Source organism: Tenrec ecaudatus, chromosome 16 (assembly GCF_050624435.1).
Source record: "Tenrec ecaudatus isolate mTenEca1 chromosome 16, mTenEca1.hap1, whole genome shotgun sequence".
In the NCBI taxonomy this organism is placed as follows: domain Eukaryota; kingdom Metazoa; phylum Chordata; class Mammalia; order Afrosoricida; family Tenrecidae; genus Tenrec; species Tenrec ecaudatus.
Window position 1 is genome coordinate 18,930,175 of NC_134545.1, and position 13,481 is coordinate 18,943,655.

A 13,481-nucleotide genomic window follows, 5' to 3' on the forward strand; every position below is an offset into this window, starting at 1 on the left:
ATCTCTTGGAGCTCTCTGATTCCCCGTTTCTTCTCACTCCTGAGAGCCGTGGTGTGTAGCCCTGACGGTGTGCTCTCTAAACTGCCATGTCTTCATTTCTGCTGACAAATCTCTACGTGGATCTTTATAACCAGTGGGGTAGGGGGAACAGGTCCTGTCCCTGTCCAGACTGTACTTGGGGGCTCTGCAGGCAAGACCCCGCCCTCCCCTGGCCCCGCCCCCAGCCGTATTCCTGGATCCGCCCTTGACGTAAGGCCCCGCCCCTTCCGGGAGACGGTCTCGTCCTACTAGGATGATGCAACTTCCGGTGGCCGCCACTTCGCCGCCAGGGAAGACTCCTAGAGAAGGAAGCGCGAGCTACGGTAGGTGTTTTTGTTTGTAACTCCACGGAGCACGTGGCGTGCCTGTCGGGCCTGCGCCCCAGCTGCTTCCGGGGTCCCCGCGCACGTTAAAGCGCCCGCACCCTGTCCTCCCCCGTTCTTGTCCTCGTGGGCCCTGTGATTTTTCCGGTTAAATCCACTCCCGGTCGTTCGCCGACCGCTCGGACTTCGGTCCCAAGGACTCCCTACCCCGTTGTCCGGCTCGGAGCCCCTCGCGGACCCTTCTCAGTCCCCGAGGAAAGGCCCAGGCGAGGTGGGTTCCGACCTTTGTCCTGACACTTCCGAGTGGGGTCGGGCCGTGAGAGGCCCGGCCTCGGCTGACCCTTGCTGAAAGGGGAGGCCAGCCCGTCACACTGCCCACTAAGCCGCTGCCTGGATTCTGAGTGGTCTCTGCCTAGAGGACCTGAGCGCGCGCGCTGTTGGAGGGGGCGGGACAGCCCCATCTCAAATCGAATTTAAGGAGGACTTGAGTCCAGGCTGAACAGAGACCTCGTCTGGATTGGGAGCCCAGTAGCAGAAGTCAAAATAGCTTCTGGGTATTACAAATGGGGAATCAAATTCAATAGGGCTTGGAAGAAAGGAAACACAAATTCACGATTGTTGGCAGATCAATACATTAGTATTAGTGACACCTGGGACTGCCGCAGCAGCAACGGGACCAGGATCGGGGCAGTACATGGTCAGATCAGAAGATCTTCCCAGATCGGTCCAGGGCTTTCTGACCATGGCATTTCGTACACAACTTACAGTGCTGAGGATTCTGACCTGCCCCTGGGCTGGCTGGAACCAGGGGAAATAATGCACTTCCCAAACCCTCTGCCGGCCAGAAAGGTTATCTATGTCCTTGGTTAATGATCAGAATTCGAGAAGACTTACTCCTTTACTTTTTAATTCTCTGAATTACAGATTCCAGGAATTGTTTTATTTATCTTTAGGCCCTTTTGTGTATTAATCTGGAAAAAAAAAAAAGAGCCTTTCTCTACGGGTAAAATTTAGTCTTGAAAATCCCCAGGGGACAGATCCACTGTGCTCTGCAAGGTTGCAGTGAGTCCAAATCGACTCAATGGTTGTGAATTTTTATTTTGTGCATTACAATAATCTAATGACACATGTCCTCACGGTCAGCACGTATTTCAGTTGTTTTGAGGCATTTTATTCCTGATGGGGTCACAGAAGTTAAATGGGTCCTTTATCACTGTACGTACAGAAACCTTACGGGAACCAAGGTCTAAGTGTTTTTATTTATTTCATTAATTAGTTGTTCCCATCACTTTTGTTTGATCTCACTGTGTAAAAATTGTGGTCTAATAACCCTTTTGTGTGTGTGTGGATATCTGTTTATCTAGCTGTGTGTAATCTTATCTAATTGAAGAAATAACCAGAGATAGGATTATTTGGTGGGACAAGATATTAGCTGACATTTTCTCTGTCTCACTACTTGATCATACTTGACCATCCAAAAGGTGTATCCAAGTAGCTTTATTAAAAGACTTGTTTTATTCGCTACTTTGTTCTCCGTTGCACTCCTTGTATTTTGTAAGTGCCGCCATGTGACCTCAGTCCTCCTTAGGGACTCCAGGCTCTCATGTGTGTGAAGATTGTTCCATTCAGTTGTAGTAGTCAAGTCTTTCACTCCTGTAGGTATGAGATGCCAAATCTGGGATCAAGGGCCAGAGAAGGGTATGTCTTCTCACTTGTTCTTTTCCCGACCCACAGGTCACCCCTGGGCAATGGCAGAATGCCTTGTCCCCTCTATCAAGTTCATGACCCCAGCTCCTGCCACTTTCTAGAAATGAGTGTTCCTTAAGTACATGGCAAACAAAGGAGTCTTGGTGATGTAGGATTTACATGTGCTTCTAACCCCCAGGTCAGCAGTTCAAGCCACCTGTGGCTTTTATTGAGAAAGACAGCGTCTAGTCCCTAAAGAGTTACAGTCTTGAAAACTCATGAGGACAGTGCTACTCTTTGCCATATGGTTGCTCTGAGTTCCCACCAACCTCATGGACGTGCATTTGTTTGAAAGAGCATATACTCCACCGCAGGTTCCTATAAAGTCCCCCTCAGATCTCTTGGAGCTCTCTGATTCTCCCTTTCTTCTCACTCCTGAGAACTGTCCTGTGTACTCCTTGACTGTGTGTCCTCTAACTGTCATGTCATCATTTCTGGAGTCAAATGTTTAAGTGTGTCTTTTCTTTTTTAATCATTTCACTGGGGCCGCATACAACTCTAACACAATCCACACATACATCCATTGTGTCAAGCACATTTGTACATTTGTTGCCATCATCTTTCTCAAAGCATTTGCTTTCTACTTGAGCCCTTGGTATCCAACTCTTCTTTTTAAACCCCCTCCCTCCTCACCCCTCCCTCACGAACCCTTGACAGTTTATAAATTATTATTTTTTCATGTCTTATGCTGTGCAGTGTCTGCCTTCACCCACTTTACCATTGTCCCTTCTCCAGGGGGGAGAAATATGTGGATCATTGTGATCGGTTCCCCCTTTCTCCCTCTTGTTCCTCTTACCCTTCTGTGATCTCTACTCTCATTATTGGGCCTTAGGGGTTTATCTGTCCTGGATTCCCTGTGTTTCTAGGTCTTATCTGTGCTGGTGTACATCCTCTGGTCTAGTCAGATATGTAAGGTATGATTGGGATTGTGATAGTGGGGGGAGGAAGCATTAGAGAACTAGAGGAAAGTTGCATGTTTCATTGGTGCTACACTGCACCCTGATGGGCTGCTGTAAGGGGAGGTCCAGTTACTTAGCGATGGGCTTTGGGTCTCCACTCTGCACTCCCCTTCATTCACAGAGATGTGATTTTTCTTTGATGCTGGTACCTGATCCCTTTGACATCTCATGATTACACAGGCTTCTTTCATATAGGCTTTATTTTTTCTTAGCTAGATGACTGCATGTTTACCTTCAAGATTTTAAGACAGTGGTTCTCAACCGTGCTAATGCTACAACCCTTTAATACAGTTCCTCATGTTGTGGTGATCCCCAACCATAAAATTATTTTCGTTCCTACACCATAACTGTAATTTTGCTACTGTTATGAATCATAATATAAATATCTGATATGCAGGATGTATTTTCATTGTTACCAATTGAACATAATGAAGGTATAGAGATTAATCACAAAAGCTATGTAATTATATATTGTGAAACATTCTTTCTAATTGCAAGTAAATGAAATTTTGTCTTGAAGCATGGTGTAGCATGGGTCACAGTCTTGATGCCGATATGTGGGCATTTCTGCATGTGGGCGGACCCCCTGGAGATGGAGTGGTGTCTCCTATCCAAAGAACATGGGAAATATGTGTTTTCTGAGGGCCATAGGCAACCCTTGTGAAAGGGCCTTTTGAACACCAAAGGGGTCTGAACCCACAGACTGAGACCTGCTGCTTTAAGACCCCAGATGCTATATCTTTTGAGAGCCGGGCACCACCAGCTTCCTTTACCACATTTGCTTTGTCTTGGGCAATCATGTCGGGAAGGTAAGCATCATGGAATGCCAGTTTAATAGAACAAAGTGTTCTTGCATTGAGGAAGTACTTGAGTGCAGGCCCAATGTCTATCTGCTACCTTAATAGTAAACCTGTAAATGCATGCACATAGATCTGTTTCCCCATCCTCATTTACAAATATGTTTACATACGCCTGTCTTTAGACCTCTATAAATGCCCTTTGCCTCCTATTTCTTTCCTCTTATCACATTATCATGTTCAGCCTTCATTTGGGCTTGATTAATTCCTCTCAGTTACAGTGCCCTTGATCACGCCTTACCAGGCCTCTTATACCCTCCTCGCCATTGATTTTGGATTACTTGTGTTCCCTTGTCCCTGAGTTTTTTTAACACCCCCTTCCTTTCCCCTCCCCCTTCCCCTCTTCCATATCCCCCCTGAACCTTTGGTCCTGTTGTTTTCTCTTCCAGATTTATCCGTCCTATCTTATTAGATAGACTTGCAGAAATAATAATATGAACAAAAAACAAGACAGAGCAAAACAAAGCAACAAAAGAAAACAAAACAACCACTACCACCCAAAACACCAATGACAAAAAACAAAGTAAAGCCTGCCAGTAGTTTAAGGTGTGTTTGTTGACCTTTAGGAGTATTTCCCCATCGGTCTGATGGGGTGACACACTCTGGCCCCAAAGTCTATTTTGGCATTCCTGTGGGACTTTGTTGGTTTGTTCCCCTTGCTGTTGCACACCCTTAGAGTTTTGTCTCGGTGTGGTGGGGTCAGATAGGGTGCAATTACCCCTCTGTGTCTTGCATGTTGTCCCCTGTAGCATTTTGGGTCAGTGAGGAATGTCGTGTCTCACAGTGGGTCTGGCCCTCTGGTGCTCTCTGTGCATGGGCTGATCTGAGTGGGGATATCATCCTCAGGGCTTGGTGGGCTAGTATGTGTTCCACTCTCCCTCTTCCTTTCCCTTCATTTGCTCCTGTGTGCTCTAATCAGACATGTCCCTCTCCCTGAGCTGTAGCTTCAGTGCTGTCCTCTGAAGTGAATTCTTCTGCAGGGAGAGGATTGTCCACATAGTTAGAATTGGAGCCTAAGTTGAAGTGTATCTTTATAACCATAGAAACTCCCACCTGACTCCATGGTTTTACCAGCGGCCTCCCTCTGAGTGCCCCTGTGGTTCCTCCTGCAGCAGGTGTTCAGTAGGCAATAAATATTTTCCTCCTATAGAAAAACGAGGTCCAAATTTCTGATCATATGGTTTGCCTTTCTGGCCTGAGCTGGTCTCACTGTGTATAATCTGTAGTAGGAATTATCAGGTGCAGACCAAGGAGCCCATCTTAGTCCCTAAGCAAGCTCTCTTACTAGATCGTAGAGGTGACCCTCCTGGAGTCAGGACAAAGGCTAGAACTCTTTGTTGTTATTTCCCTTTGGATCCACTCTGACTCATGGTGACCCCTAGTGGTGCAGAGGAGAACTGTTCCTTAGGGACTTCCAGGTGGTGCCTTTTCAGGGAGCCTTGAGGTGGATGTAAATCGGGCTTGGCCATCAAGCACTTCACTGTGCCACTGAGGGGCCACAGCCAGGCCTTTAGATGAGATGCGGTCCCTCAGCCCAGAAATACAACTAGAGCTAGTCCCTTGCACTCCGTTCTTCATCGTACACTCCCTCCAGAAATGCTTGAGTGGTGCCCATATCTTTTGGTTTGATGACTCGTTTTCTTTGATCCTTCTTTTGAAGCTTCTTGAATCGTCCAATAGTTTGTGTCCAGACTCCTTCACAATTCCAGTTGAGCCTTGGATTGTTTCTCCCTTTCTTTCACCTTGAGAATTGTTTGTTCTTCCTTTTTGGTTAACTTATTCCAGGTGTTTGCACATTCCATTGTAATGCCTCTTCTGATGCTCACTTTGTTCTGTTTTCTTTCTTTGTTGTTTTTTAAATGACAGTTTTTTTCTTCATATAGGATATTCTTGATGTCATCTACAGCTCGTCATTTCTTTGGTCATTAGTGCTCAATGCATCAAAGCTTGCCTTGAGATGGTCTTTAAATATAGAGGGGACATGCCCAAGGGTCACACTTGGGCTCTTGTACCCTTGCTGAGGTTTCCAGTCCATAGCAACCGTACCTTACAGCTACCCTGTCTACACCTGAAGGAAAGGCTGCCTGATTTTGTACCTTCCTTTCAATCGCTGTTATGTTGTAGCTTATTGCTGCAGCCTCTGTGTCTGTCCATCTTTTCAGTGTTCTGTCACACCAAATACTCTCTATTGCTTAGCTATGAGTTCATAGCACAGAACCTAATGATGAAATTCATGAATAAGGTGTTTATTTATGAAGGTGTCGCAGTGCCGTGCAGGAGAGAAGTGCTCTAGATAAAGTTCTTTCATCAGTGCATGGTGGGGAGGGCGTGTTGGCAATCAGTGGTCAAAGAGTTTGCCCCTCTGCTTTAAAGCTCAAGCCAAAGGCATTTACTTCAAGTCCATGGATCAGCAAACCCAGCTTCCCCAGTTGAGGACAAAGAGGCACCCGTCCACATTCTAGCCTCTTGACAAAATGGACTAAGCTTTAGTTTCTTGTGAGGCTCACCTACCTTTCCTGCTCTGACTCCTGCTTCTGGTTCTGCGGCTGCACCTCCTGGATCAAGGAGGTTCATGTTTTCTAGCCTGCAGAGGCTTGGGTTCTTGGATGTGGAAATACCCCAGAATTTAGAATTGTGGTCAGAAGTCTGGGCCTGTGGAGCTACATGAACAATGCAAGCCTGTATCTGGCATGCTGGAAAAGCATTCACCTTCAATGCAGACCCCCTCAGAATGGAACATGACCTTGAGCCTGTGGGAAGCTCTAGCCAGGGAAAGAGCCAAAGGCCCCCATCCTGGCAGTTCCTCCTTACTCAACTGTGTGTCTCTTCATTTCAGGTCCCAGGTGTGGTGAAGGGGGACCTAGTCTATTCTAGGCAACTGGAGACCAAAGACAACTGTCTTGCTCACGCCTGGCATTCCCGTCTCGGTTTTCCCCGTTGTGACTGACTGTGGACCACACTGCATTCGTCTGTGTCCATACTGCGCTCTGCTCTGTCGCATCCCAGCACTGTCTGTGAAGTGGGTTCTTGGCCTCTGAGAGCACATTCAACAAGATTCCAGAAGCTGCAGTTGGGATGGTGAGTGCTATAGCAAATGGGGGTGTGGTAACTCAGGGTGGAGGCATGTTGGAATAGTAGTATTCACACTCGGTTCCCTAGTAAGGTTAAAAGCTGGTTGTAACTCGTTGGGGCTTATTTCCTGCTGACCCTGAGTTTCCTCAGAAAGGTGAAAAGATGGCAGAGGACACCAAGTCTGAGCACTGAAGCATCCTGGGACCCAGTTCTGCTCTATCTGGGACTTTGCTGTGGACCTACGTGATTTTCCAAACCTTTTTGGCTTGGGTTCCCTCGTTGTTTGCCTCTTATGTGACCCTGAGAGGTGGCATGTTAAGGAGTCAGCATCCCCATCTTGGATCTTGGTTCTCTGTGTATCATGACAGAACTGTGGGCCCAGAGTCTAAACATGGATTTCTGTTGGTGTTTGTTTGGTGCAGAAATATGGGAACAAATGGATTTCTATTTTTGCGGAACCTGGGCCCAAGGTTCTCCAGAGCCATCCTTGTCCCGTTTCTGCAAGTCATTTCCCTGGCTCCCTCAAACCCTTCCCTGACCCTGGAGCCCTTTCTGCAGCAGTTCTGCAACAGCAGGTCCACCCCTCCCGCTGTGGGGTGTGGAGAAAGTGGAAACGTTAGAGTTAGTAGCAGGAGGTGCAGACTGTTCATGGGGTCCTGGCTGGCCGGGGTCCTCCTGTGAACTCTTCGATGAACTCCTCTGAAATGATGCTCTGGTTTCTCGTGATCACTGCTCCTCTTCGCAGAGCATTCTGGAGCAGCTGATGTTTCTGCTGAGACGTTTTCAATTTAATGCATACCAGTTTCTCGAATACAGAAAACACCTATTTAAATCGATATAAGAGTGATAATTGAAGTAAACCTGTTATTTCCCCTCTCTTACGCGTAAGGTATCTTAGATTTAACACTATTTGAAGAACATATTTGCCTGGAATTTTTGTAACGGGACATAAAAACTCGCCCTCATTGAGTCAATTCCAGCGCAAAGCAATTGTCCTAGAGGACAATGTCGAACTACCCCTGTGAGTTTCTGAGACTGTAATTCTTTATGGGAGTCGAAAGCCTCAAAATTTCCCCTCAATGCCTGGTGCTTTCAAACTGCTTTCACAAAGCAGCCCTATTTGCTACCCTGACCACTCCTCAGTACTGGCCGTCATTGATCCCCGTTTGTCGTTTCCCCATATTTTTCAAGTGGACATTTGCATTCTGTGTACTAGTTGGTTTGACCAAGCTTGCTCTCAAAAAACTCCTTATCTTCAAGGTGATTGCAACTAATAGCGACCCTGCAGGAGTGGCTACAACTGCTGACCTTGAAGCTGGCAGCTCTACACAGGCGTCATTAGGGCCCCTCTAGTGGTAGAGATGTGAGTTCCAAGATGAGGTTTCCAAGTTTGGTATAATAGCCCTCTGAAATGAGACAAATGACTTTCTAAATTACTTTTTGAGAAATGTCTTCCTTGTGTTGTGCCATTGTTTATCACATTGAATATCAATTTATGGCAAGTCTTGATCTGGAAACTCTTTGCAGTTCAGTTTGGCCTGTTTTGAGCTTTCTGTACCTGGCCCCATAACCCTCCTGCTGGAGTCCACATGGCAACCCTGAGTGTGTCCGAGCGAAATTTCAGTCCTTAGGGTTTTCATGGGTGACTGTTCAGAAGTTGGTCTCCCATAATTTTTCCAGGCCCTTGTCCCTGCCCTTCAACCTCCAACCTCCACCCTTTTCCGCTTGACCGTGGAGAGTTCCGTGTTCATCCTCTTTAGGCCTTGCATTTAATGACACAGACCTTTCAGGGCGAGTGCTTTGTCAGTGCCCTGCACTGCCCTGAGTCATGAGTCAGCCTCCCTCAGGCGTAGTCTCTTATGTGTTCCGCTAGAGATCCTTTATTGTGGACTACATGGAAGCTCCACATAGGAGTGTAGCCTGTAGGAATACCGTTGAACATGTGGTACATGTGTGCAAAGGAATCCGGGTGTTACAGCGGGTTAGACCTGGGGCTGCTGCCTGCACAGCGTGCTATTCCACCTCCCGACGACGAGGACGAGTCGGCCGGCCCGGTCAAGATGTGCAGTGCTGCGGGCCTGTAGGGCAGGGGTCCTCTGTCTGCCAGGGTACTCTGCGGTGGACTAGACGCACTGGAGCAGCTATGTGTGCACAACTGCAAGCCTCAATCTTCACAAGCCCTCGATCATTTGTGGCTAAATGTACTTATACACGGTCTTTATGGACTCTTGTGACGTACAACAAAAATTGTGGTTGTATTTTATTGTTGGAGAACAGTTGCTTAGTTGCATGCTACTTATTTTTTTACTTCAGACGATTTGAATATTATTTTCTCATTAAGTCTCCTTTCTGACTGCTCTGATCTTTATTAACATGTATTTGCTCAAGCTGGGGGGTGACTTCCCTTCATCCGCACTAGGCACACTCCCCGCTGCTGCCCTGTGGTCTGGTGTTTTCTTCTCTGAGCACAATCTCTCTTCTGCAGCAGCCCCTGGGCTCATTGCACCACGTCCTTGAGCTCACTGTTTGCACTGAATTCCATGAATGAGACTACAGAGACCACAGGAGGAAAGACTGGAAAACACAAATTTCTGAGGGTCTTAGGAACAGGACACTGCTCCTATCTGTCTCCAGGCAGGTCCGCCCACATGCAGATATGCCCACATCTGAGTACCAGGTGTGATGACATCATCGCACCAACCCCATTGCATGCACCTGTACAAATACAGGTGTATGTGACAGGGTTGTCACCACAATGTTCTTATGTGGACCAGTCACACATGTAGAGAGCAGCTACTGTGTTGAAAGCAGCAGTATTGGAGATAATTATAATAACTGGATAAATGTTGTGGAAGATGGTCTTCGTTAGGCTCTTTCCAAGACTGCCCCAAGAATCTCTGATCTGGTGAGAAAGGAGCTATCTCCACCTTCCCCCTGACGTTGGCTTCTGACCCATGCTGTGGCAACAAGTAGCAATGCTGTTTACTGTTGTTACAGTAACACTGTTACCCATGCTACCCCATGCTTCCAGACAACATTCCATTTGTCATTAGAAATAAATGTTTGACAATATATCATTACATACTGTTTCTGTGATGAATCACTATGCTTTCATTGTGCTCAATTTGTAACACTGAAAATACGTCCTGCATATCAGATGTTTGCAATACCATTCATTCCCTTTAGCTAAATGACAGCGATGAAGTAGCAACGAAAACAGTGTTATGGTGTGGGGTCACCACCAAGGGAGGAGCTGTGTGAACGGGTCGCGGCATGAAGAGAGTTGAGAACCCCTGCTCTTTTTTTGTTTTCTTCCCCTTTTACACAGAACTTTATTTGTCACGGTATGGGAGCGGAGGCTGGGACGGGCAGGACTAGTGCCCACCTTTGGGGGCTTTCCCGGACATCAGATGTCCCTCCATTCGGGTTTAGAAGAAACGCCCTCATGGATGAAGTCCCCGCAGAGGGCAGCACAGTGACCGCCAGGCAGCCTGAGGAGGGCCCTTGGCGAGCAGGGCCTGGAGGCGGCTGGACCTGCACACAGGCACACCATCGCAGCCCACGGGGGCTTCTGAAGGTTCCCAGCAACCAGGTGCTGAGAGTGGGGTCGGTCATGAGAGCGGTGGCATCCTCACCGGGTGCCCGCAGGCCCTCCCTGAGGAAGGCGAAGAGCCGGCATGCATTGGCGCCGTGCACCTCACCCTGCTCATACAGGGAGAAGTTGGGCTCGAACCTGCTGCCAGGTCGGATGGGCTTGAGGGAATTCAGAATCTCTTGTGTTTTGGCGTTCTCCTGATGCTCAAACTGATTGCACGGGAAACTTAGCACGACCAGGGGTGGAGGCGCTGCTATAGATCGTTCTTCTGGGTGTAGTCCCAGACCACGGTGCCGCAGAGCAACGCCAGTTCTCCATGAGCAGCACCTGGCCTGCATGGGGCTCACAGGCTCCCCACAGACCCAAAGGCTCATGAGAAGGTGTGCGCGGAGCGCGCTGCTGCTGCACAAAGGGAGCGGTGCACGCGATGCAGCGTCAGGGGCGGACAGGGTCGGCCTGAAGAACGAGTGAAGGCATGAATCAGAATTGGCTGAATTGCAGTGAGGATTTGATTTGATTTGAAGTACAACAGACAGCAAGCCTGCTCTGTGACCTCAGTCCTCTGAGTTCAATGTGGTCAGCTTTTTCGTGCAAGACTCAAATGGTGACTGCCTTGCCCATCACATACTGGTCCTGAAAGCCTCCATTTGCAATTGGTATAATTATTGCTTGTTTTGTTTTAATGACTTGCTAGTCTTTATGCTCCTACTTGTTTTTGTAGAGTTCAAATTTCTGTGTGTACGTATTGCTAGTGAGTGTTTCATTCGATCACTGACCATGGCGCTTCATTTTCCCGGCCATGAAGGCTGATGGTTTTCTTTGCCTCCTCTGCCTGTGTGTGTTGGAGTTGTTGAAGTCTGTGAGCCTCTCAACTCTAACTGCGTGTACAAACCCATCACAGATCACTCCCAAACTGAGGGAATTTCCTTATCAAGCCATGTATCCCGGGTCAGGGTTCCCTCAATGGATCATTTTGTTTCTGCCTACTCTAGCCGACTAGAGGTTGAGATCCCCCGCTACTGCTTCTCCCCATTGGTGCTGTAGTTGCATGGAGTCTGTTTCAACTCACAGCTACCCCGGGCAGGCAGGGCAGAACTACTGCTAGGTAGGATTGGAAATCCAGGACCCTTACCCCAGAACAGATGGATTTTGCTTGGTTGACTGGTTTACCCAATGCTGTGTCTGCTCTGCCCGGCTGTCAGTATTACATAAGTAAATTTAGTGAGTGACAAGCCAGAGGCAGGGCTTGACGGGAAGCAGTGTTGTCTGAGAAGTGTGGCTGCGCTGGGAGATTGAGCTCCCGGTTGTCTGAGTTGAGGAGACTGTTGTCCTCATCTCCTCTCCCTACTACACAGCAGATGGCTAGTCATCTCTTCCTCTGATGATTGACAGCCAGAGGAACAAACAACATGTGAACAGACATGTAGTTGCTGGGAATTTAGTGTGGGCCCTGTGGACCCCTATGCTGAGCCAGCAGTGCACCCTTTGAGCAACACAGAGCATCCATCCCCTTCAGAGGCTGGAAGGTTCAATAAGCTCTTGTGAAACCTTTTTGAAAATTCCTTCTCAAATATCACAGTTTCTCAATAAATGCGAACCTGGATCATGAATATATTGTAGGATGGGAACCCTATTGGTACACTGATTTAATTTTTAAATTTTAGACCATACCTGGTTGGTTTAAACATAGTGGCCAAACTAATCGAAAAAGATGAGGCTCTTTGCTCCCTTATAGATGTACAGCTCTGTCTAGCAGGGAAGCAACAAAGTTCACTTAGAAGAAGCACGTCAGCCTGTGTGGTCATGAAGTGTTCATGGGATTAGGCATAAGTAGACCCAAAACAAACAATTATATCGATGCAAATGAGGAGGGTTGGAGTAGACCCAAGCCCATCTGTAGACAATTGGACCTCCCCTCACAGAAGGGTCACAAGGAAGGAACGAGTAGCCAGGATGCAATGTAGCACCTCTTGTTCTTTAATGCTTCCTCCCCCGAGTATTATGAGCCCAGTTCTCCCTGACAAACCCGCCTAGACCAGAGCATGTACACTGGGATGAATACGGGTCACTACGGCCGGGAGGGTGGGGTAGGGAGTGAAAAGAGAGGAGCTGATATCACGGCTCAAGTAGAAACAAAGGGTTTTGAAAATGATGATGGCAGTATCTGTACAAATGTGCTTGATTAGAGCTAAAGCCTGCTCCTGGGCCAGCCTCGCCGTGTTCCTAAGTTTGAGTCCATTGTTCCAGCCACAGTGTCAACACAATACGTGAACTGCTTTCTCTTTTCTGCTGCCCCTCCACTTAACCAAGCTTGCTGACCATCTACAGGGACTGCTTTGTCCTGACAAAAGGTGGGAGGAAAAGTGAAAAGCCACTGAGGTCAGGCCCACGAACAGACCAGAGGATGCAAGTGGTCATCCCGTGCAGGGAGTCAGCTGAGGGCCCTTCCAGGATTCGCAGCTGTGTGGTCATGTGGAGTGGAGCAGCGCAGGGCTGTTTGTAAGCCTCTGTTTCCCAGGATTCACGCATAGCCGGATCCACTGTAGTGCCGTGGAGCCCTGGAAATCTGAACTATGCGTTCACAATCAGCGAACACAGGGCATGCTTGCTACGACCGTGCTTCACATAGTGTGTTCTTTGTCAGCATAAAACACTAGTGTGTGATTGTGTGCCTGTCTAGGTGTCCCTAGTAGTTGCAGTACAGTAGCACCATGTCTCCTAGTGTGAAAACTGATGACCACTGTATCTTTCACCCATGCTCTGTTTCCCTTTTCAGTTCCCTGGTCTTTGTCCATGAAGTTACAGAATACACAGTAGCACAATTGTAGGGTTACTGATACTCCAATGTCCAGCATAGAAACTCGATAGAAAATTCCTGAAAATAAGCATC

At 47.7% G+C, this 13,481-nt stretch overlaps 1 protein-coding gene across 2 annotated transcripts in view; it reads left to right on the top strand.

Annotated features, from left to right (window-relative positions):
* The first annotated feature begins 274 nt into the window (after window positions 1-274).
* Window positions 275-13,481, top strand: part of LOC142429687 (uncharacterized) — a 51,745-nt gene continuing 38,538 nt past the window's right edge. The window contains exons 1-2 of one of the 2 annotated variants that reach the window (XM_075534724.1): window positions 275-362; window positions 6,761-7,002. In XM_075534724.1, coding sequence (XP_075390839.1) covers window positions 7,000-7,002 — 3 coding nt within the window. In that variant the 5' untranslated portion in view covers window positions 275-362; window positions 6,761-6,999. Of the gene's footprint in view, window positions 363-4,312; window positions 4,448-6,760; window positions 7,003-13,481 lie in introns of those variants that run through there. The other variant, XM_075534723.1, reaches the window with a different exon arrangement.